Consider the following 23,195-nt stretch of genomic DNA (forward strand, 5'->3'; position numbering starts at 1 on the left):
TTTTTATTTCTCAAAATTTACTTATTTACATCAAAAATAAATGTTTGGCCGATGAAATTATCTTTCCGTCGGATACTTGAGGCCACCCCACTACAAAAGACAGATCTTTACTTTCCAAGTTATTTATTTTATATCAAAAATAGACACATGGCCGATGAAAATATCTTTCCGTTGGATTTTTGAGGCCACCCCATTACAAAAGACAGACTTTATTTTCTCAAATTTATCTATTTTATGTCAAAATAAATATTCTTGGTCAATGAAAAAATTACCGTCGATTTTTGAGGCCTCCACAAATAAAAGACGGATATTGAGTATATAAATACGTAATAAAAAATAAATATTTTGGGCAATGACGAAACTTTTATAACACTACAACACCACAAAAGGTTTTATGATTCGTATCTTGGCCAGGCGATTCAGGACGGCTGATTAGTCGAGCAACCACTTTGTAGTCATGGTGAGTCTAAAACTTAATCCGAGCCCATTTTATAACAAGACAATATTTTTATATGTACATCTATATGTACATGTGTGTGTACATAATTTCACTTACTTTAATGATTATTTCTTCATTACTTTATCAAGCACTTATACATAATTCTCGAGCTTTATGTTTGTAGTTTATTTCTCGTTTGTATAATTGTACATAAAGATAAAAGATAGTAGAAACTTTATTTTTTGGGTGTCGGGCGGGGATATTCTTTATTTGCATAATTTCATCGCTTTTAAGCAAAACTTAGTCTTTTAATATTTAGATAAAAGAATTAAGTTAATCAAATAATTCACATATTATGTAGTCTTTTCTTCTCAAATAAATCTCTACTTTTCTCCGTAACTTTAATCAAATAAAAATATTACTTGTGAATGTTTTTCCTTTTCATGGCACATCAAAATACATTTCTTTTCATATGTCACAAAATACTTTCTTTTTCATATGTAATTTATACATTTTTATACATATCCTTTACATATTTCTTTTCATACATCACAAAATACTTTCTTTTTCACATGTAATTTATACATTTTTATACATATCTTTTACATGTTTCTATAACAATAGATTTTATTTGTATATTTAATATACATATACTTTTACATAGTTTTACATTTGTATTTTTTCAAAAGAATTATTTTATACTTAATACACATACACCATTACATTATTTTAAATATTTATACCTCCTCCCTCATTGATAAGTTTAGTCTAGCCGGGCACCACATTTGTGGATCCTGAAGGGTGCCTAACCCCTTCCCTTCGGAATAATTTGAACTCTTACCTAGAGTCTCAATTGGTTTTTCGCAGACTAAAAACATCAATCATACATGTTAATGAATAAACAGGTTTCCTTGCTTTCCTTAAAAATTAGGTGGCGACTCTGTACAAAATTCAATTCATTTAGAATCCATAAGTTGTGCTTGTTTAACCTTGGCGAAAATAGGGCATGACAATTGCAGCTGTAAATTGCTACAAAAAAAACTGTAGGGAAGGAAAGAGCTGAAACTTTTTGAGTGATTTCTATTTTTCTGGATGGTTACAAATACACAATGTACCTCCTATTTATAATAGTCTATGGATGATTCTAGATATCCTTCTAGATACATCTACAAGAAAAATCTAGTGATCCTTATCTTCTACTACTCTAGAATATCTAGATAATTCTACAAGATATTTATTCAACATACTACACTAGGATATTCTAGAACCTATTCCAAAAAATATCTAATATCTAGGAGTTTCTACTACGAAAATACCTAATAACTAGGAGTTTTTAGATAAATCTTAATTTCCTAACACTCCTCCTTAAGATTTTTCAATGAAACTCCCTGCAACAACCACTGAAACTCAAACTTGTTTGTGGAAGAGCCTTGGTTAGAATATCGGCTTGTTGTTCTTCACTTCTGCAATGCACCAGCTTAACTTCCCCATTCTTCTCAGCATCTCGCAAAGCATGAAATCTGATGTTGATATGCTTCGTCCTTCGTGTTGTACTGGATTTTCAACCATAGCGATGACTGATTTATTGTTCACATAGATCACTGTTGGTTCTCTTGGCAAAAGATCCAAATCAAACAAAATTTTTCTCAACCAAATTCTTTGATTTGTAGCAGATGCAGCAGCCACAACTCAGCTTCTACTGAAGATTGAGCTGCGATTTTTTGCTTCTTTATGCTCCAAGAAAAAATGCATGAACCAAATGAGAAAGAGTAACCAGATGTGCTTTTGTAATCGTCCAAACATCCACCCTAATCACTATCTGAATAGCCAATAAGACATCCATTCTCCACACTTTTATACCAAATTCCATAATCTGTTGTCCCTCTAATGTACTGCAGCACCCTTTTAGCAGCTCCAAAATGCATGATGCTGGGACATTGCATATATCGGGACAATAAACTAGCATCAAACATCACATCTGGCCTGGTAGCAGTCAGATAACACAAGCTTCCAATAAGGCTTCTATACAGTTGTGAATCTACCCTCTCTTCTCCATCATCCTTCATTAACTTTTCATTCACAATAAGTGGAGTTGCAACAGGTTTGCACTTATCAAGCTTGAACCTTTTTAAGAGATTCAGGGCATATCTCTTTTCAGGACAAGAAAATTCCTTCAAAAGATTGACAAATTTCCATTCCCAGGAAGAACTTCATCTCCCCTGGATCAAATATTTCAAAAACTTTTAGCATCGCATTTTTAACTTTTTGTATAGCAAGAGAATCTTCACATGTGATCATCAAATCATCAACATAAATGGATATCACAACTAACTTTCCATCAGCTTGCTTTTTGAAGTATAAAGTAGGCTCATTTAGGCTTCCACTGAAGCTTGAGACAACAAATGAGTATCCAGCCTACTGTACCAAGATCTCAGAGCTTATTTAAGGTTGCAGAGAGCCTTTTTAAGCTTATACACCTTGTCTTATTCACCTGCAGCTATAAAACCTTCAGGTTGTTCAACAAAAATATCTTCATCAAGAAATCCATTTAGAAATACAGATTTGACATCTAAATGGTAGATTTTTCACTTCTATTATGATGCAAGAGCAATTAGAAATCTTACTGTCTTATGCCTCACAACAGGAGCAAACATATCTCCAAAGTCCACTCCAGGCTGCTGGGAATGGCCTTTAACTACGAGCTTGGGTTTATTTTTGAAGATGGATCCATCTGGATTGAACTTTGTTCTATAGACCCATTTGACACCGATGATGTTCTTTTGTTCGGGCCTATCAACCAGTGATACGGGAATAATCACGGATATGGACTTATGGGAGTGAATGTTGGGTCAGAGACTTAGTGTGTGCAATTGAAGTGCAAAAGGGGACCTAAATGCACTAAAATCGGCCAACATATTACACTTAATGGACACCTAAGTCTTTAAGGGGCTTTTTGGTCTTTTTTGTCTTTTATTTGTAATAGGATATAAATAGAACCATGTAGGGTTTCTTTGATTAGTTTTTAATGATATTTGTAAGTCTTGAAAGACCAAAGAACACAAGTCCTCTCTCCTTGAGGCACCAAAAAAGAAACTAGGATACAACAATAGGGTGGATTTTCTTTTGTTGTTGCTTGCTTGGAAACGTTGATGCTAGAAAGGTGCAATCCGATCTTGTGTGACGTAAGAGATAGGTTTATTCTTATATGTAGTGTTAAGGGTCCAAGAGTGTCCATTCTTGGGTTCTTATGATTATACTCTCATGAGATCTATCTATCTATCCCTTTACTTTATTGTAATCTTATTTTGTTCCTTTTGTTTTAGTGTAAGCTGAGTGGGTATTTTTGTTGTTGTTGTTCAACTTATTGTTGTTTCCATCTTATAATATTCTTGTTAGTTTGTTGTTCGCTGAAAAATAGGTGTCAATCCACCTCAATATAGTGTTGTTATTGTGCCATTCTTGTGTTGTTGTGGTTGGCCGAGACTAGGCCTCAAAAGGGCTCTTGGTTTTAGCCATTTTGTGGATTGTTTTGGGCTGATTTTGTATCTTCTATTGTTGTATTGTATCAAACAGCTCCCAAGTATCATTTTTATTAATCATGTCAAGCTCCTCCTCCGTTGCATAAATCAAGCTTTATGACCCGCTGTTTATTCAAAGGAAGATGGTTCGACAAGAGCAAAATTGCATTGCTCATAAACTTTAGCTAGTGATTTGGTCTTCAAAATTGGAGAATCAGTTGCCCATTCAACATTTGAAAAGTGTCTTTCTCCAGCAATAGGACTGGAAGTACACTCATTTGCGGATTTTGAGTTGCAACTGAAGTACTCCCATCTTGGTTCTTTACAACAATATCTCGATCCCAATCATAGTGGCTAGACTCGTCCACCGCAACATATCTACTGATAAGCACCTTCTTCATATAAACATTATACACTTTGTACCCTTTTGCAGCTGTGCTATAGCCCAACAAAATACAGAGTTTCGCCTTGTTATCCAATTTGCCTCTTTTAGCATCTGGAATATGTGCATACCAGACTGAACCAAAGACTTTTAAGTGTCTCGCAGACGGATTTATACCCCTCCATGCTTCAAATGGCGTCACATCTTAAAGTGCTCTAGTTGGTAATCTGTTCAGCAAATAGACGACAGTATTGACTACCTCTTCCAACATACATCTCGCCATCTCCATCACTGTTCTATTCTTCCTCTCAAAAACCTCGTTCTGTTATGGAGTGTAGATAACACCGAATTGTTGTTGAATACCCACATCTTTACAATATTTGCTAAAATAATGTGAAGTATATTCAGTTCCATTATCTGACCTGATATACTTCAACCGACAGTCATTCCCTTTCTAACATAGCCTTGAATTCTTTGAAAATAGAGAACACCTGAACTTTGCTACTTAGAAAATAGGCCCATGTCATTCGAGTTAGATCATCTATAAAAAGAATAAAATATTTATTCCCACTCAAAGAAGTCATCCTCATTGGTCCACATATATCTGTATGAACCAACTCTAGTTTTTTCTTCGCCCTCCAAAGACTTCCTTTAGGAAAGGATAGTCTATGCAATTTACCAAATTGACATGACTCGCAAACATCTCGGCACATGTCAATTTTGGGTCCATCAAGCACCATACCCTTGGATTGCATACAACAATGAACTAAGATTGTAATGACCGAATCTTTTGTGCCAAAGCCAAGTATCACTCATTTTAACATTTAAAGAGCAATTTTTAGCATGAAATTGGAAAGGAATTGCCAATCATGATAATTTTAGCTACTTCACAACCTTTAGTATCATAAATGACACATTTTTTATCCTTAAAAGTAAGTGAGTAATTATTGTGAAGCAACTGAGCAACGCTTAACAAGTTTTGAGTCAGGCTTGGCATATAAAGAACATCGTTTATGATTTCATACCTTCATCCGTAGGGAATTTCACTGATCCTCTTCCTTGAGCTTGCACCAGTGCACTATCTCCAAGCTTCACTTTGGTCCTATCAGACCTGTCCAACCTAACAAAAAGATTTTCATCAATCGTCATTTGCTTTGTGCACGCACTATCGACATACCAATTGTATCGATCAACACGTGATGTGTGCGAAGCCATGAATACCTCCTCCTCTGTTTTTTCAACTTGGTGATCTTCCCCAAAATTTACTTGTTGGGGAGGCTGACCACTTTGAGTTTGCTTTTGCCTGCAATACTTCTCAATGTGCCCATACTTCTTGCAGTATTTGCATTGAATAAGAGATCTCTTGGACTTCTGCCAATACTTCTTCTCCAAGTGGTTTGTCTTCTTACAAATACCACAAGGTGAAAATTTTCTTCTCCTCGACGATTCACCTTGGTATCCACCAGATTTCACCTCTCCAGAGTGGTCTAAAGAGACTTTTTGCCTTCCTTTTGTTTCTTGAATTTATGCCTTACTTGAAAGGCATCTTTGATCGTCCCTTCGCTTCTCATGGTTACCCTTTGCTCTTGTATTTGCAATTTAGAGATCAACTCAGCTATTAAAAGAATAGTCAAGTCACAAGACTCTTCAATAGCTGAGATTTTTTATTCAAACTTGTCTGGAAGGCTGACCATGATCTTCTCTACAACCTTCTGATCTGAAAAGTTTTCACCAAGTATCCTTATTTAGTTCACAATATCCATCAACTTGGAAGAGTATTCTTTCACACTATCTGAATCCTTCATCTTCAAGAGCTCAAACTCCCTCTTGAAAGCTAAGACCTTAACAGACTTAACTTTGTTGCTGCCTTCAAACTCCTCCTTTAGCTTATCTCAGGCTTCTTTGGCTGTCTCACAAGCCATAATCCTTGTAAACATCACTTTTGTAAGGCTTGAAGCAAGTGAGAGCTCTATAAGATCTAGTCACCAACTCATCATACTTTTTGATACCATTGAGAGTTGAGTTGTCTCTCAATGGTTGGACAACAGGTTCTCTTCTCTCAACAATATCCCACAAGTTGAGAGCCTTCAAATAAGCCTTCATTTTAATGGCCCAAATATGGTAATTCTCCCCCAAGAAAAGCGGAGGACCCGTTGTTGGTTGATTTTCTGGTGCCATGTTTTCCAGCAAATAGATCCAAGAAAAGGAGCTAAAAATAAAATGAGATGATCAACAAAAACAAATTCAGATCCCGTAAGAAATAGGCTCTGATACCATGTCAAAAACAAAGGGAACGTAGAGAGTAAAGCTACAAGGAAAAAAATATAGGGAAATTGTTGTTGTAAATTGCTACAAAAGAGACTTTAGGGAAGGAAAAGCTGAAACTTTTTGAGTGATTTCTATTTTCCTGGATGGTTATAAATGCACAATGTGCTTCCTATTTATAATAGTCTATGGATGATTCTAGATATCCTTCTAGATACATCTACAAGAAAAATCTAGTGATCCTTATCTTCTACTACTCTAGAATATCTAGATAATTCTACAAGATATTTATTCAAGATATCTAGGATATTCTAGAAGAACCTATTTCAAAAAATATCTAATATCTAGGAATTTCTACAACAAAAATACCTACTAACTAGGAGTTTCTAGATAAATCTTAATTTCCTAACAAAATGAATATTTGGAGAAACTAAGAAAAGAGGACCTGTTTTTGCTAATTAGTGAAACCTAACATGAAAGAAAGAGTAGTGGCCTGTATTGTAGAGCCAACCTAAAGTCCAACTCAAAGGCCCATTGCTTTCAGATTTACATGGAAACATTATACAGCAGCAACTGGTATTCCAACCAGATAGAATGCTCCGAGATTCACTCATTCACATATGCTCCAATGCTTTGACATCCACTTCCCCGAGCTATCTGTGATGATTGATAGACACAGGAATCCACCCCTTGTTGATTATTGCTATAGGCTTTACCCAAAACTCCGTGGCGTAAGAATGTTACTGTGCTTGCAACCGCAAGAAACATTGCCACTTTAACTGCCACTTGAGCCTTCTGAGGATTCCCAGATCGCAATTCATTCGACACCCTCGTGCTATAGCACCAGCTCCCATTCCAAATGGTATAGCAGAATGCAATGCAACAATAGTTAAGCTGATCAGCAAAAGTATGAGGATCAGTACTATACACAGACTATGAATTGGGCATAAAATAGGTTGTTATGAACTGGTGCATACATACCCACACTAAGAGAACTGATGTTTCAAGTTCTAGGTTTGGTAAAAGGCCAGACAGTAAAATAAGCACCTCAAATGACCACCATTTGAGGCTGTGATGATTTTCATTGCCCAAAAACAGACCAAGAAAAATTAATCAAAAATGTGATCAGAAAACTTAAGATTCTTCAACGAAAAAAGCTGTACCTCTTACCAAACCATTAAAGCAGATGGAGTTGATAGCGAAATAATTGTCCGATAGTAAGGAAGGCATCTCTATCCACAGGAGTTCGAGTCTTCTCACAAGAACTTGATCGACTGATGTAAAACACAATTTATGCTACATAAGTCCACATTGAAAAACTAAAGGCTATATTTGCCCAGATTTTCCTAGTCTCAACTGAAATATGAAAAACCAGCATAGAGATATGTGGACGCATAAAACCAGAAAGGCACATAGGAGCATCGGAAGTATCAAACTTTGAATCTGCAAATATCTGAATAGGGGCCTAAGAATTGCAACTTCAAATGTTGCAGGGATAAGCGAAATAGAATATGCAGAAGCTTCAACTGAAATTACAGGGTCTTGTCCTATTAAAATGAGCAGTTTGGCCATGACGATCCACAAGACACTTACTGGGATGCACACAAGAAGCAGAGATATTATTGCACTGTATGTATAAGTACCGACTTTCTACCATTGATGTTCGCCATATGCCTGCCCACATAGAGTCTCCAAACCACCAGCCAGCGCCGACTGTTGACATTTACATAATTCAACACAAGAATTTACTAGAAACTTTTCATGTCCATTTAAGAAGTTAATTTGATCACTAATTTCGTGACCATGTCTTGGGTTGAAATGCAAAATCACCCCATTGTTTAGTAACTGCCTACCACGCAAGTTGAAACGGCTCGCGTAGTGACTTCATTTGCTTACTTGACCAAACGTGTAGAAGTCAAAATAATCCATCAAACTCAACTATTAAGTAAGATCCAATGGTTTAACCTTATAAATCAGCAACCCCAACCCAAACATACAAAATCAAATTTGGAGATAAAGAATAATGTAGATTCGGAAAAACTTAAGCAAGTAATTTAAGAAAAAATACATCAGCTTTCACTTTTTGTTTTCAAAAAGAAAATTAGAAGGGAGTGTTGGATCATATTGAGCAGGTTAAGTTATGATCTGTTCACCTTTCCAAACCATTTTGCTCTGAGCAAACTTTAGACGGGTTGAATCATGATCCATTTTATTAGTTCGACCTGCTTTGAACTATATAGCCTTACAGCACCAAGTACATCTGAACCTACTTTCGGCAGTGTATAGATTTCCGTGTAAAAATTGCTAAAATTACAGTAATTAGTAGGCCTAAACTCATAATTTTTTAAAAAATATAATAGTTTCAGTATAAAGTTGAACCCATAGAGTTCAAATCGTGAATCCTTGTCTGCTTCCGTGGATTCAACCTTGTCTAAAACTTTTAAATCAACTACACACACATATATTTGATGCAGATAGCATAATACTATGTTCTTTATATAGTCAACTAATGCTTGGAAGTATTTAATTCAGTTTGCTATTTGATGACTCAGTTGTGCTTAAACAAACGTTTTGTGTTCCCCTAGACTTTTTCAGGTCATCTGTACTTTAAGAATATCCCCAAATCACACCCAAAATTTTCAATGTTATACTCCCTCCGTCCAGTTTTTACTGAGTCAAAGTAAATACAGATTCGCGCTTCAATTCTTACTGTAATTATAATATGTTAGATACAGTTTGATGTCCAAACCGGTATTTTCACCTTTGGCATGCCATACAAAATCGCAGCAGAGCTGTAATCCTTTTCTCTCTTTTCCCTCTCCCTTCTAGTCTCCTTGTTCCATTTGAGAGTCCCATCTAATTGTCTTTTCTACTCCAGTTGTCCCGATTATGTTTGCATACTCACAGTTCATTGTTTTGTTGTTAATTGTATTGTTAATATTTTAGCTTGCACGGCTTAAATAGTTCAAGACCCCCTGAACTTAGACACCTTTTAATCAGTGTACACCTAAACTATGTTGTTGATCTTAATCACCCCTGAACGTGATTAAACGAAGTATTAACCATGAGTATTTATGCGAATCTTCAGTATGGTGGGATGATAAAACAGAGACTTGAGGGAAAACCATAGAGTCAATCGTTAAATAACCTTCATTAGTGAATACTTTAATGCATAACCATTAGATTTATCAACTCAATCTATTGCTCCATAGATAGAGTTTTCTGCCCCTTGCACCATAGTACATGAGAAGTCATTCATCACCCTCTAAATCATTCTCTACGGATGACCTCTTTTCTGATAACCTCTGCTTAGCCTTTATTGCCTGCAAAATTCCATCACAACGAGTGAAACCAATACATAAGAGTTAAATATGACAGAAGGATCAAAAAATGAAAATTAGGAGAAACAAATAAAAGTGGACCTGTTTTTGCCAATCAGTGAAACCTAGTATGAAGGAAAGACTAGTTGCTTGTATTGCAGTACCAACCAATAATCCAATCCAAAGGCCCTTTGCTTTCAGATTTACATAGAAACACAGTACAGCAGCAACTGGGATTCCAACCAGATAGAATGCTCCTAGATTCACATATGCTCCAAGAATCTGCCATCCACTTCCCCTAGCTATTCCTGTTTATTTCCAACACAGGCGTCAAAATTACACCACGTGATCATTTCAGCTTCAACAACAAATTCTCTTTTCCTGTATTCAAATAAAAATCGTCCAAATGCCTACTTAACGATCATCGGAAGATATAATAGCTAGATAGAAGACTTGCCAGAGATGACTCCTTGTAAGCTATCTGTGATGATTGATAGACACAGGAAAGGGGTAATTGCAGCAACATAATCCACCACTTGCTGATCATTGCTATAGACTTTACCCAAAACTTCGCGGCACAAAAATGTTACTGTGCTTGCCACTATTGTCTCTGCAACTGCAAGAATCATTGCAACTCTAACTGCCACTTGAGCCTTCTGAGGATTACCAGCTCCCAATTCATTTGACACCCTCGTGCTATACTTGAGCCAGAAATTGTAGCATTAATGACATAGCAAGAAATTTTTGTGATGTTTCTAAAGTTTTACGAAACACATGAATGTTGAACTAACCTCGCACCAGTTCCCAATCCATATGGTAGAGCAAAATGCAGCGCGGAAATAGTTAAGCTGATCAGAAAAAATATGAGGATCAGTACCTTACACAAATGATGAATTGAGCATAAAATAGGTTATCTTTGAACTGGTCCATACACATACCATATTGATAGTACTGATGTTTCAAGTTTTGGATTTGGTAAAAGGCCAGATAGCAAAGCAAGCACCTCCAGTGACCACCATTTAAGGCTGTGATGATTTCCGTTGCACAAAAATGGATCAAGATAAATTAATCATAAATGTGACAAGACTACTTAAGATTCTTCAATAACAAAAGCAGTACTTCTTACCAAACCATTAAAGCAGATGGAGTTGCATAATGAAAGAATTGTCCGATAGCAAGGAAGGCATCTCTATTCAGAGGAGTTCGTGTCCACTCACAAGAACTCGATTGACTGATGTAAAGCACAAGTAATGCTACAAAAGTCCAGATTGAAAAACTAAAGGCTATAGCTGCACCTGATTTTCCTAGTCCCAACTGAAATATGAAAAGCCAGCACAGAGATATGTGGAGGCATACAACCAGAAAGGCACTAAGGAGCATTGGGAGAATCAAACTTTGAATCAGCAAATATCTGAATAGGGGCCTAAGAATTGCACCTCCAAATAATGCAGGGATAAGCCAAATAGTGTACTTAGAAGCTTCAACTGAAATTGCAGGGTCTTGTCCCATGAAAATGAGCAGTTTGTCCATGAAGAGCCACAAGATACTGATTGGGATGCTCACCAAAAGCAGAGATATTACTGCACTGTTAGTATAAGTGCCGACTTTCTGCCATTGATTTGCCCCATATGCTTGCCCACACAAAGTCTCCAAACCTCCAACCAGCCCAGACTGTTTCACATATACATAGCTCAACATAAGAGTTTACTAAAAATGTCCATGTCCTAACAAGAAGTTAAGGTGATCACTGATTTGATGACCATGTCTTAAGGTTGAAATGCCAAATCAACCAATTGTTTAGTAACTCGCTAACCGCTCAAGTTTAATCGGGGGCTATGACCTCGTTTGTTAATTGACCAAACGGATAGAAGTTAAAATAACCCATTAAACTATTGGGTGAAAAATCAAATTTGGAATAAAGAATATAATTTGGAAGAACTTAAGCAAATAAGTCAGGAAAAAATCTTTTTTTTCTTTTCAAAAAGCAAAATGATGAGAGAGGATGTTGGGCAGGCTCAGTTATGACCCATCCATCCTTACCAAACCATTTTACCCCCAATCAAACTCTGGAATAATGATCCATTTATTAATTCAACTCGCTTTGAACCATCCAAATTTGACTTATCACAGTGATAAAGGACTTACAAGAAGAGAGAAACCGCTAACGTTGGTTATAGAAGTAGCAATAGCAACACTTGACAGTGAAATCTGGTCAAGATGTCCCGCCATCATCATGGATACAACTTGCAATAGATATTGCAACACGGAAACTGCCACCATCGGTGCTGCTATGTAAGTCAACTTCTTCAGTTCTTGATAATAAGTTTCCCATTCCCTTGTTATTATCCATCTGCTGTTCTCTCCATTTTCCAGCAACTGATCTTCCATGGATTCAGCCTTGTTTAAATTTGTAAAAATAGCTACAGATGCATGCTGCAGCAGCAGTGATTTCAATTGGACTGTAGATATCAACTTATAACAAGCTGTTCGTATCAGGTCCCACATCAATAAGTCCCTTTCATTTGTTTAAAATTGTATCGTACATATAATATTATACTGTATTAGTCATGCCATCAATTAATGCTACAGATATATAAGGTTATTTTATCCGAGTCTGCTCTGTTATGAGTCAATAATCGTGCTTAAACAAATCTTTTAAGTAGATTCCCAAACTAAAAACCCAGTCACGATTGAAATAGAACGGTGCAGACGAAATAATAATTTAACGGAGACGTACCAAGGAACTCAATAAAACGCCAGAGAAACTAAGAAGATAAGTAATAAATTTGAAGTAACCTTCATCAATAACAAGGGTACATACTTGTTGCAAATACATTACTTTCATCTATTACGTATACGAAAATTCATTCATACACAGACTATGAACGTGACGACTGAAAAAAATCCTTCATACGAATCATTAAGGAGAGACGTTTCATTTGTGCTATTCCCTTCTCTATTATTTTCCTCCACTGATGAGAAGTTCATGCCGTGGCACAACAGCAATCTACAAGAACTGCACAACTTCGGCAAGCATTATCCGTACATAAATAATCAGAGACCTCCACCCTCAATTTTTGTGCTGCAGCCTCCCACTCTCAGCACCAGCATAAGGATCAATTGTCACATTGATAACAGTAGGTTTTCTAGCAGAAAAAGACTCAGAAAGTGCAGATCTAAGTTCATCAGGTGTCCCAACAAGGTATCCTTTTCCTCCAAAGGCTTCAATAAGGAGATGATAAGATGCACCAGGAACAAAAGATGTGGGTGCTGGATCTTCTTTGTAAGGCCCAGTAATTTCTTCGGGGTTCCTCCTATCACCACCATAAACTCCGCCATTGTTAAAGACTATAACCACAACTGGGAGCTGGTAGCGAACTAGGGTCTGCATTAAATAAATCACACTTAATTAGGAGTGTGAATCAAACTTTAAAAGAAAGTGAACCAAGAGATATCTGGGAGCCAACGGTGCCATAGGTAATTTACTCTTAAGTAATAAATGTAACTCAGAAGTAGAAGGAATGTCTTCCCAAGCAAACGAATCAGCACAAACTGAGGATGCTAAGTATATTTTGCATTGTAGAGAGTGTGATCAATGCTATAATCGAAAAAGAGATAATGGTAACCTTAAGAAACAATAAATCCTCATAATTGTAGGAGGTTACCACCACAGGCAACAAAAGAAAAAATGTTATACAAGTTACATTACAGAGGTCAACAAATAGATTAGAAAAATCACGAATCACCACAGAACCGGTCTAATAGGGTAGCACAAGATTGGTCCAAGTACGGTATACGGGGGATTATGGGTCCAACATCAAAAACCAGCACATCAACAGAAGAGGCCTAGGTTCCAGTTATTATAACCGCTGGTTGACAAAACATTGGTTGATTCAATGACCTATTGAGCAGTTTTCAAGTATGTGGGAAGTATTTGTACCGACTTATGACATCGAGTTGAGTTCCCTGATGTTGTACCACAAGATTTAAGTGATCTTACTAAATTATGACATCACTGCATCACACCGCAGCCAGCAAATCAAGGTGTCACTTCCGAAACCCTAATATCCTTTTTTAACTATTTTCTCTAACAGAAAAACAACAAGATCCTTGTTATTCAAGAAGGTGGCTCCATCGGCTGAACTAAGAAGCAATTCAGATTAAGGACTCAATGAATTAAACCAAGAAAATTCTGAACCCACTCAAATTCACGTTACATTACCATGTACTCGAAAAAATGAGTTGAATTTTAACTTAATAACGTTGCAGCAGAGAACCTATGAATATTCAACCCCACAAAGTCTGGAAAATATGGTACCGTCATATTTGTAATTCGTGGTTCATTACAGTTTAAGATCTGTGCAGAAGTTCCAAAAGAGATAATTGTACGTTTCAAATACGGGATATGACATCAAAACGCCATATAAAAATAATCCAATGTCAAGAAGTCTTAAGTTATTCCATTTATTGAGATGAGTACTATCTTTCCTGAAAACCAATGCACTACTCAGAAAGTTAGCAAATGCTGCTGACTATTAAATCTAACTAACCCGTGAAATTGCCAAAAAACAAGTATATAATGAAACTAGGAAGAATCCTAAATCCACAACAACAGAGAAGGACATTAACTGTCTACAGCAATTCTCTAAGCAGTCGGAAAAAATAGCATTTTGAGCTTCATCAGATCCTAAACTTAAGTACAAATCAGTTCAACTCCATAGAGATGAGGAAGATCTCTTCTATTGGACTTAATTATTAATCAACAAAGGTAAATGATTTACAACACAAGACATTTAGACTAACAAGCAACGAGTGTAATTAAGTTCTCTGATCATCAAGAAAGAAAATCATATGTTGAAGATCAGCAATGCTATTCTACGGTAACAACTAAAGTCAGTCATACACTATTAATAGAGGAGTGAAAGCAAAAGATATTAAGAAATGGAGAGAGACAACAAACCTCGACTTCCATGGCACTGAAGCCAAATCCAGAGTCCCCTTCCACAGCAACTACAAGCCTTTCAGGTGAAGCAACCGCAGCTGCAATGCAGTAACCCAGACCAACTCCCATTGTCCCCCACGTCCCAGCATCCAACCGGGTTCTTGGTTCCGTCTGAACTAATACTGATCGTCCCACATCCATAGTATTCGCACCTTCAGAGACAACAACTGGAGCAGGGCTGCCCAATTGCAGTATTGCATCTCTAATAATTCTCATTGGTGTCATAAAATTAAAAGGCACAACATCCTTTGCCAGTTGTGCCTCCATTTTTGAAACATTTTCCTTGCTCTTCTTTGTTAATGCCTCAGCCCAAGGATGAGACTTCCCTAAACAAAAAGGGTCATCTTTAATCTCCTTATGTATCATCTCAACAACCTTAGTAGCATCACCAACTATCCCTAAACACGGTTTCCTAAGCTCAATCTCCTCTTTATCTACATCAACTAAGATAAACTTTACATCCTTAGACCACTTTGGTGGCTCTCCAAAATGCAAAAGCCAATTAAGCCTCGCGCCAACAATCAACGCCACATCACATTTTCCAATTGCCAGTGACCTCGCAGCAGTAGCAGCTAGCTCATGATTATCAGGCAATAAACCCTTGCCCATTGGCGTTGGCAAAAAGGGTATTCCAGTACTCTCAACTAAAGTCTTCAGAGCCTTTTCAGCTCTAGAAAACGCAGCCCCTTTTCCAAATACAATCAAAGGCCTCTCCGCTTGCCTTAACAAAGCAGCCGCCTTTTCGATCTCCGGATGTTTAACAATGGGCTTAGCAATAACCTCTTTACTCCTACAACTCTCAGCATCATCAATCAATTTCTGTGCTTCAGTTTCACTAACAGTCTGATGAAGCACATCAGTAGGAAGATCCAAATAACAACCACCGGGCTTACCAGAAACAGCCCAATCCAAAACACTGAAAACACAGCTGGGTATTTTCGTAATATCAGTAGCTTTAGCTGAGTATTTGGAAAAGGGCTTCACAGCTTCAATTTGATCCAATTCTTGAAAATCGCCCCGACCCATATCCTTCTGATCACACGACCCGGAAATCAGGACCATGGGCCAAGTGTTAACCATCGCATTAGAAAGTCCGGCGAGCCCATGAACGCAACCCGGACCGGAAACTGTAAGCAGAATACCGGGTCGACCGGTAAGATAACCGTAAGCGGAAGCAGCATAACCGGCGGATTGTTCATTATGGAAAGCAATGAACCGGATTCCGAGCTGGACCGCCCAGTTGGCAAGGGAAGTAACGGGTATACCGACGACGCCGAACATACGGTCGATGCCAGCATGTGCAAGGCACATGGCAACAAAGGTATTGCCGTCGACGGTAGATGGGGTTAGGTGATCAGAATTGGACATTTTTGAGGAATTTAAGGAACAGAGGACTCTTTTTCAGTGATCGATTTCTTGGGAGAAGTGAAGGAGAATCAATTTGGATATTTAAGAAAGGTGTACACGTGATATACGGATGTCTGTTAAGTTGGCGTGGTGTGGTATATATATATATATATATATATATATATATATAAGAGAAGGTCATATCATAAAATTTATATTTTGTATGGTATTTATTGATTTAGCATGTTCTTGAGAAAATATTTATTAAAAAATTATTTTATTAAATTCATTTTATTAGATACGTTTTGAAAATATAAATTCAAATATATATATTGTATATAATCATTTAATGATAATGGGATGGGTGATTCATAAAATTATTTGGCAAAGCTCAGCCCTCAGCGCGGAATCTTTCTGGAAATCAAAATTGATTTTGTTGAGGAACAAAGTAGCTCGTCGCTTACCTGCATTTCTCTTGGTATACCGACCTATGTGCCTCCTAAATCTGTGAAATCCTTGAAGTATGTGTGATTTATTCAAGATCCTTGTTAAGAAAAAAGTAAGTCCGATAATATTAGAAGAAAATAATAAAATAATTTTAAGTATTTTTAATAAAAGAATCAATTAAAATGAAACGAAGAAAGTAATGTCAACTAAACTCTCTTGAATGAAATAAATTTTATTTAAATATTACAATCCTCAAAATTATAATTTCAAAATAAATTAAATTTTGAACCCCTCTATCATTTAAAATAATTTAATTCAAAAATTATAATTTCAAAATTTTAATCTCAAGACAATTTGGCATGTAAATAAAAGGACACTTGAAATATTAGATCTGTCTATTACGTAAAATAATTTAATTCAAAAGTTATAATTTTAAACTCGATATAATTTAGCATGCGAATAAAAGGACACTTAAAATATTAGATGTGCCTACCCGAGATAATGGGGTGGCGGCTTGAGGTTGTCGGAGGCAGTGTTTGGAATGACGAAATTGGTTTTGTCTACTCATTCAATACTACTTTGATTATTTGACTGCCAGCTTGCCAAACGAGAAAATCCGCCTAAAGGAAAAGTTTGCTTTAAATATTAAAATTTAATTTAAAAAAGGCAGATCATAATTTTTATAGTTTAAAATAAATTAAATCTAATAGAAAAGTATGTCGATTTGCTTCCAAGTCCCAACAATTAGTAGGGTCAACTAATCCAGCATGGAAGGAAAATTACTAAACAAAGACTTTTATAAAGGAAAAAATTGAAGTGTGTTCAACCATGTGGCATTTTGTCCTTTTAAGTCCTTTAATTTATTGGACGTGTGGGTGTTGCAAGGTTATTGTTTTGTTTTTGTAATAAAAATATAGTATGTTCCTGATGTCTCGGTTCTTAAGTTTTTATTATTAAGACTTCTTTTTCTTTTCCTTTTTTAACATTAAACAAAGGCTTATCCAAAATGATGTTGTCCATCAAAATTGGAGCAAAAAGCCTCACCCCAATTGTAACCTAATGGAATAGAATATCTTTATTTATTTTTTTCCATTGCTTGATAGTTTTGACGATACATGTCAAGCTGGCTTTGACGTCTCCAAATGAAAATGAAAACGACAACACGCAAAGAAGTTGGCAAATTTTGATTTTTGTATCATGTTCATGCTTCATGAAGGAAACAAATATCCTGAGCCAAGTGGGTGTTGAAGGTTTCTACACCCCATTTTATGCCAGCTTTTCCTCGAGGTCATCATAGATATTGGATTACCAATGTAAATGCAAATTAATCGAAGAAAGTTGGTTTAGAAGTCAGTCCAAAATAGGAATCCAGAGGTCGATACGTGACCAAACTTAGATAAAAACACTTCCATCAACATCAATATATACCAACGAGGCAACATCGGGACAATCATGTGTCGTTACTCCTATTTCTCTTTTTCAGTCGAATAGAACACATCACGGCTTAAGAGATCCTAGTAGAATAGTACAATTTAAGACCCTGATATGCTTTAAAAACCAATATAAACGAAGTACCACTGTTTAATCTGTGATAGGAAATGACGTTAAAATGATTAATATGCCCCTGTAATATCTTAGGATGAGTAATTTCACTATTCGTTAGATGTGCCATATGTTCCATTAAATCATTTTAATCCCGTTGGAAGAAAAAAGGACATGAAATGAAACACAAATATTGGATGATTATTTGCCCTGACACTAGCATACTGAAAGAAGCGATTCAACTGATGCTTGCCAATATAAAAGATATCCTTGGCTAAAGTTGAACCTTGCTGATTGTACTTCAAATGCACAAAAATGAAGTCAGGATCATCAGTACCATAAGGTCAGAGTCTGCATATAAACATTTAGGACCAAAATACAAAGCCAGAATTGGCATCTAGTCCACATACAGTTTCTTCTAAACCCCCAAAATTAAGCCTAGTTAACTGCTTCAAAATGAGACTGGACTTGATACATATATCACAAGAAAAAAAAAAAAAAAAAGCACAGGTTTTGATGATTAGTCATCCACGAGAACCAGGACGAGATATCTTACAAGACAAAATATTGTCAAACCAAAACAGAGGGGATTAGACAGAGCTAAAATCTTCATATTAGGCTCCATCTTCATCTGATTTACTCTTAGGCAAAGGTAATTGCCCTTCGTTTTGGTCCTCTTCTTCACCCACATGATCAGGTAGAGGGGCTTGCTCCTCTCTTTCACTATTTTCAGGGCGAAAGTTAATAGGGAACTTTGTTACTCTAGGTTTGTCCGTTAATATATTTCTTTGAACCCTATCAATTAAGACTTTCTGTGGAGGCTCTTCCCTCAGCTGCTCATCATCATAATCGTTGTTCACATAGTAGCCAACTCGAACAAATTCCTGCCCCAAATATGAGCAGGTCAACAAGAGGACAGTAACACCAATAATGTCTTCTTCACGAATTTTTGACGGATCTGGAGGGTCCGCCTAGCATCAAAGTTTGGAAAATATAACATACATTCAATGAGGCAGACAAAGCATTAGTACAACAAGGAACAATTGGAATCCAACAATACCTGCAAGACAAAGCGATAATTTCCAACATTTACAGGGCCAACAAAAACGCTTTCTAGAAGTTGGTCATATGTTTCATCCTCAGCTGATCCAACATAGATGAGCTTCCATTCCAAATCTGCATGAACATATGACAGAGATTATTCTATGCAACCAAAATCAAATAAAGCATACTTAAAACAACATGCCAACATCGCCAGAAACAACTAGGCCTCAACTCCAAGCTAATTGGGGTCAGCTACATAAATCCTCACCAACCATGTCGCTCCATTTAGACCCATATCAATCGAATAAATTCATAAAAGGAAAATAAGTCACAGACTTGGTGGTTTAAATCTTGAAAACAGCCCGAATGTATCCGGCTAAAAGAAAGGAAGAGAAAATCAAATTGGTGGGAGAATTTCTATCTGCAAAGAATATTAGCTTCCATTCATTGGTTCGACCAATCAATAAATCATTTAATCGTCTTACTGAAATTTTGATCCTAAAAAGAGAAGGGAACTGTGGTACCCAAACAAACCGATCCAGAACAGGGTGGCCTATTAAGCAAATATATGATCTCCCAACAGGAGTAACTATACACAATAGCACATGAAAGAAGCAGTGTAACTTGGAAAAGTATGCATCTAAGATAGAAAATCCACAATAGCAGCAGACACTGTTCCCCCTCATTTTTAGCATATAACAACAATAATTATCGCAATTAATTCAACAGAAGCATGTATACCTAAAAATCATCACTATTTGCAAAAGACAGAATCATAAATTAAATGAACAGAGGCACACGAGTAACATAGAAGGTGCCCTAAAAATGCTAAAATATTAAGCCCATTCTCTTCCCTAGTTAACTACCTAAAGAGTCTTAAAAGTTGCGAAAGACAGTTGATCATTTGCTGTACTGATATGGAACCAAATAACGCGTAATCAGATTAGGACAAACATCCGTCTTTGGTCTGACTTTAGGGGTGAGTAAGAAACTGTGGTACACTATCCTCTATCTGTTCTTTGAATTGATGATTTGATGTCTGGCTCGGGGCAGATTACGATTTCCTCTAAGGGGATTATTCATGCCATGGTCATAAACTAATTCGTCCACTTCCAGAGATTTTCCAACCTCCACCAACTATCATACCACTAGACCAACTCCTATGAATTTTCTATATTAATATTTTACTATATTTAGTCTTTATTTATAGCTTATTTGACACTTAATTTGATGAACACCTGGATTCGAAAGTTGTTTCCCTCCCGTATCCCATGAATCACAAGAAGGATAAAGACTTATTAAATCCCATGTACAGATTTTCACCCAAATAAGCATTTTAATATCCCTTCACAACAATCCATAAGAGGAAAAACTTTATCCAGATCCCAGTCCCACGGAATTAAGTTACCCTCTAATCCCATCAACAAACCAAACTACCCCCACAGAAATGATGCAAAATAGGTTATTTGATTCATCCTACGCATTAGGTTGCAGAAATGGAGGACTTACATCTATTAATACTGCACATAAACATGCTATTAGATTATACTATGATATTCCTATAACAGTATTAGCAATCTTTTAGCTGCAGGTCGTCCAACAAATGAGAATAGCAGTATGTAGTATGTACTTATCAGTTCTAGAAAGGGAAAGCTTGAACTCTAAGGTTCCCTTTCTTGAAGTTACTGCGGGAACTAACATCATGACACCATCTGCCCACCTTGAACCAACCAGAAAATATACTTCACATGGACAAGTCAGATGGTTCATTGCTTTTAGGCACACATGCAAATAATCTAAATCAGTTCATCAAGTAAGACCACTGGCAGTAAGTGCAATTGAAAAAAAGCAGAAGCTCGCAACGAGTTCATCTAAAAATCCAAATATCCACTATCTGAATTGGCATAACATTTGCACTATTTGGAGGACAACTTCACAAAAATTTACAAATCATTTGGGTAAGAGGAGCTGCATGACATAAGACTGTCCAAGGAAAGAGGAAAGAAAAGGAACTCCTATACATCCTACTCAGAATTAAAATGTAAGAACAAACTAGCTTGTTTGAAGTCTCGTCAGAAACTTTGCTTTTGTTCTAGAAAGAATTTTAAACTGAAGTGTAGTATAACAAGGAAAACCCAGATACCCCAGAAAACCACAGCATGATTATTTCATCTGTCAAACTGGCATAGCTTGACAACTCGGGAAGCTGGGGAGCACAGCAGATATATATTGCCAGAGACAACAGGTGTCCAGTAGTTTGATGATCAAAATTGGTGAATAACCTGAACAATATTTCCCTGCACCCCTAATCTTTCCCATAAGTCAAGTTAAGTTTCTCCGGTTACTCAGATTATCAGACTCAATCCAGGTACAAAATTGTGCCAAAGACTCCAACTGTCCAACATGAAGAACCCACAAAGTTTATCAGCTTGTAGGGCTGATTACTCCCATAATTTCCATTTTCCTCTAAGCAATTGGAAATATGTAACTGCTTATACAATGCTACCAATTACAGCAAAATATGAGCAAAGACAACCGATTGATGTTTATGATTGAAAGAATCGCCTCACCATCAAGAACCCTACATCAACCAAATTTATGCACGGTCTTTTTGTGTATGATGTGATCTGAAATTTTAGAACGTGATACTCGCTTGAATAGCCATTTAGAGAAGTGGTTTATTTAGAGGTCAATTTAGCTTCTCTAGTATAGCTAGCTAGGTCTAAAAATTAAATCTTTTTTTATTCCAATGTAACTTTTTTGAAGAAATGAAATAGTCTAGCCCTAGTTCTTAATTCTTCCGCTTTTTTCTTTCTTCTTTTTTTTTAAAAAAAAAATTTTAAAAAAAAAAAAAAAAAAAAAAAAACCTTCTATGCTGTATTTTACTAAATTTCAGTTAGCCCCAAATTCCAGATTGTATAAGTAATGTTTAAACTGAGATGTCCTCACACACTAAAATATTTGTCCCTTGAAGAGAAAATGAGCCTCTACAATAATTTAGCTGAACTAAGGCCTTTGAAACACAGGAACACTAATTCCTATGATAGAAACAAAATGCAAATAATTTAGTCAAATCAATTCAAGTCCATCCCAGTCAACTTTGTAAATGAAAAATAAACCCTAATAGGTCAGAGAAATACAACATGCAAAAGAGGGAGGGAGGGAAATGGAGGAAGTACCGTCTTGGAGAGGAGCGAGGCACTCGTAAGAAATTTCAAACTGGAACGACGACAAAAACGACGCCGGATTGTCTAATACCGTCACATTCGTTATGTTCACCGCACTCATTTTTTGTATAGCTAATCAAAGTTGTAATTACTGACAACGACCCTCGGCGGCGGCGGATTGTGTGAAGAAGTAAAGCTTCGAATTTAGAAACTCCGACGGAGACACAAAGATCTTTTCATCGCCATAAGTAAAAAAAAAAAACAGCAACTAGAACAACATGGGGAATGAACGAAGTAGCTCTTCACTTTGGGGATGCTTTTTTTATACTGCATGACTGGCTTTTTCTGCAGCTACCGGCTATAGCAGGTCTTTAATATTGGCGGGAGTTCCGAGTTCCTGTCATTCCCAATTCTTCTACTTTTCTCCTTGTACTTTTATTTGGAGTCAGTTGTTTACTCTGAATAGATTTGTTTCATTTCAAATAGTTTGCACATTTTTAAGAGGAAAAAGGTGGAAAAAAATACTGTACCGTGGCGAAATTGTGCATCCTGATCTTTGCAAAAATTCTATTACCCCTAAAATATTTTTTACAAATAAGTCTAGAGGATTGTAGAACCCCCATAAAGTTCAATAAGCATAACTACTACCTGAGTATTAAGTATAAATATTATTACTTTTTAACTCTCTGATTCCAACTTTTCTCATGTACTTACATATTTAA

At 36.4% G+C, this 23,195-nt stretch overlaps 3 protein-coding genes and 1 pseudogene across 4 annotated transcripts; all 4 read right to left on the reverse strand.

The window, feature by feature from the left end:
- Positions 1 to 7,210: 7,210 nt before the first annotated feature.
- LOC107858313 lies at positions 7,211 to 9,460 on the reverse strand (annotated as a pseudogene).
- Positions 9,461 to 9,655: 195 nt separating this feature from the next.
- Positions 9,656 to 12,545, reverse strand: LOC107861346 (protein DETOXIFICATION 3). The gene is made up of 7 exons (XM_016706687.2): positions 12,070 to 12,545; positions 11,051 to 11,595; positions 10,863 to 10,949; positions 10,716 to 10,772; positions 10,382 to 10,620; positions 10,027 to 10,232; positions 9,656 to 9,927 (listed from the first exon to the last, which is right to left on the reverse strand). Exons 1-7 carry the CDS (start codon positions 12,427 to 12,429, stop codon positions 9,856 to 9,858), a joined length of 1,566 nt encoding a protein of 521 aa, XP_016562173.2. The 5' UTR covers positions 12,430 to 12,545; the 3' UTR covers positions 9,656 to 9,855.
- A 142-nt stretch (positions 12,546 to 12,687) lies between these two features.
- Positions 12,688 to 16,468, reverse strand: LOC107860091 (2-hydroxyacyl-CoA lyase). Its single transcript, XM_016705325.2, has 2 exons — positions 14,885 to 16,468; positions 12,688 to 13,309 (listed from the first exon to the last, which is right to left on the reverse strand). Exons 1-2 carry the CDS (start codon positions 16,292 to 16,294, stop codon positions 12,995 to 12,997), a joined length of 1,725 nt encoding a protein of 574 aa, XP_016560811.2. The 5' UTR covers positions 16,295 to 16,468; the 3' UTR covers positions 12,688 to 12,994.
- A 2,124-nt stretch (positions 16,469 to 18,592) lies between these two features.
- Positions 18,593 to 22,973, reverse strand: LOC107860092 (histone chaperone ASF1B). 2 transcript variants are annotated; one of them, XM_016705327.2, is made up of 3 exons: positions 22,486 to 22,973; positions 19,323 to 19,438; positions 18,593 to 19,146 (listed from the first exon to the last, which is right to left on the reverse strand). In XM_016705327.2, exons 1-3 carry the CDS (start codon positions 22,592 to 22,594, stop codon positions 18,877 to 18,879), a joined length of 495 nt encoding a protein of 164 aa, XP_016560813.1. In that variant the 5' UTR covers positions 22,595 to 22,973; the 3' UTR covers positions 18,593 to 18,876. The 2 variants fall into 2 exon arrangements, with proteins under 2 accessions (XP_016560813.1, XP_016560812.1); XM_016705326.2 differs by having other exon boundaries at positions 18,593 to 19,233.
- Positions 22,974 to 23,195: the final 222 nt, after the last annotated feature.

Source organism: Capsicum annuum, chromosome 2 (genome assembly GCF_002878395.1).
Source record: "Capsicum annuum cultivar UCD-10X-F1 chromosome 2, UCD10Xv1.1, whole genome shotgun sequence".
NCBI lineage: Eukaryota > Viridiplantae > Streptophyta > Magnoliopsida > Solanales > Solanaceae > Capsicum > Capsicum annuum.

Bases quoted from the DNA above. Each gene is read 5' to 3' on its own strand.
- LOC107861346 (XM_016706687.2), bottom strand. From the start codon at position 12,429: ATGTGGGACCTGATACGAACAGCTTGTTATAAGTTGATATCTACAGTC. The intron at 10,950-11,050 runs GTAAGAAGTACT...AAATCATCACAG, and splicing joins CCATCTGCTTTAATGGTTTG to CCTTAAATGGTGGTCACTGG. The intron at 9,928-10,026 runs GTCCACTTTTAT...GGAATTTTGCAG, and splicing joins TCACTGATTGGCAAAAACAG to GCAATAAAGGCTAAGCAGAG.
- LOC107860091 (XM_016705325.2), bottom strand. From the start codon at position 16,294: ATGTCCAATTCTGATCACCTAACCCCATCTACCGTCGACGGCAATACC. The intron at 13,310-14,884 runs GTTTGTTGTCTC...TATTTAATGCAG, and splicing joins TCAGTGCCATGGAAGTCGAG to ACCCTAGTTCGCTACCAGCT.
- LOC107860092 (XM_016705326.2), bottom strand. From the start codon at position 22,594: ATGAGTGCGGTGAACATAACGAATGTGACGGTATTAGACAATCCGGCG. The intron at 19,439-22,485 runs GTACTTCCTCCA...ATGTTCATGCAG, and splicing joins CCTCGCTCCTCTCCAAGACG to ATTTGGAATGGAAGCTCATC. The intron at 19,234-19,322 runs GTATTGTTGGAT...CTTTGATGCTAG, and splicing joins ATTATCGCTTTGTCTTGCAG to GCGGACCCTCCAGATCCGTC.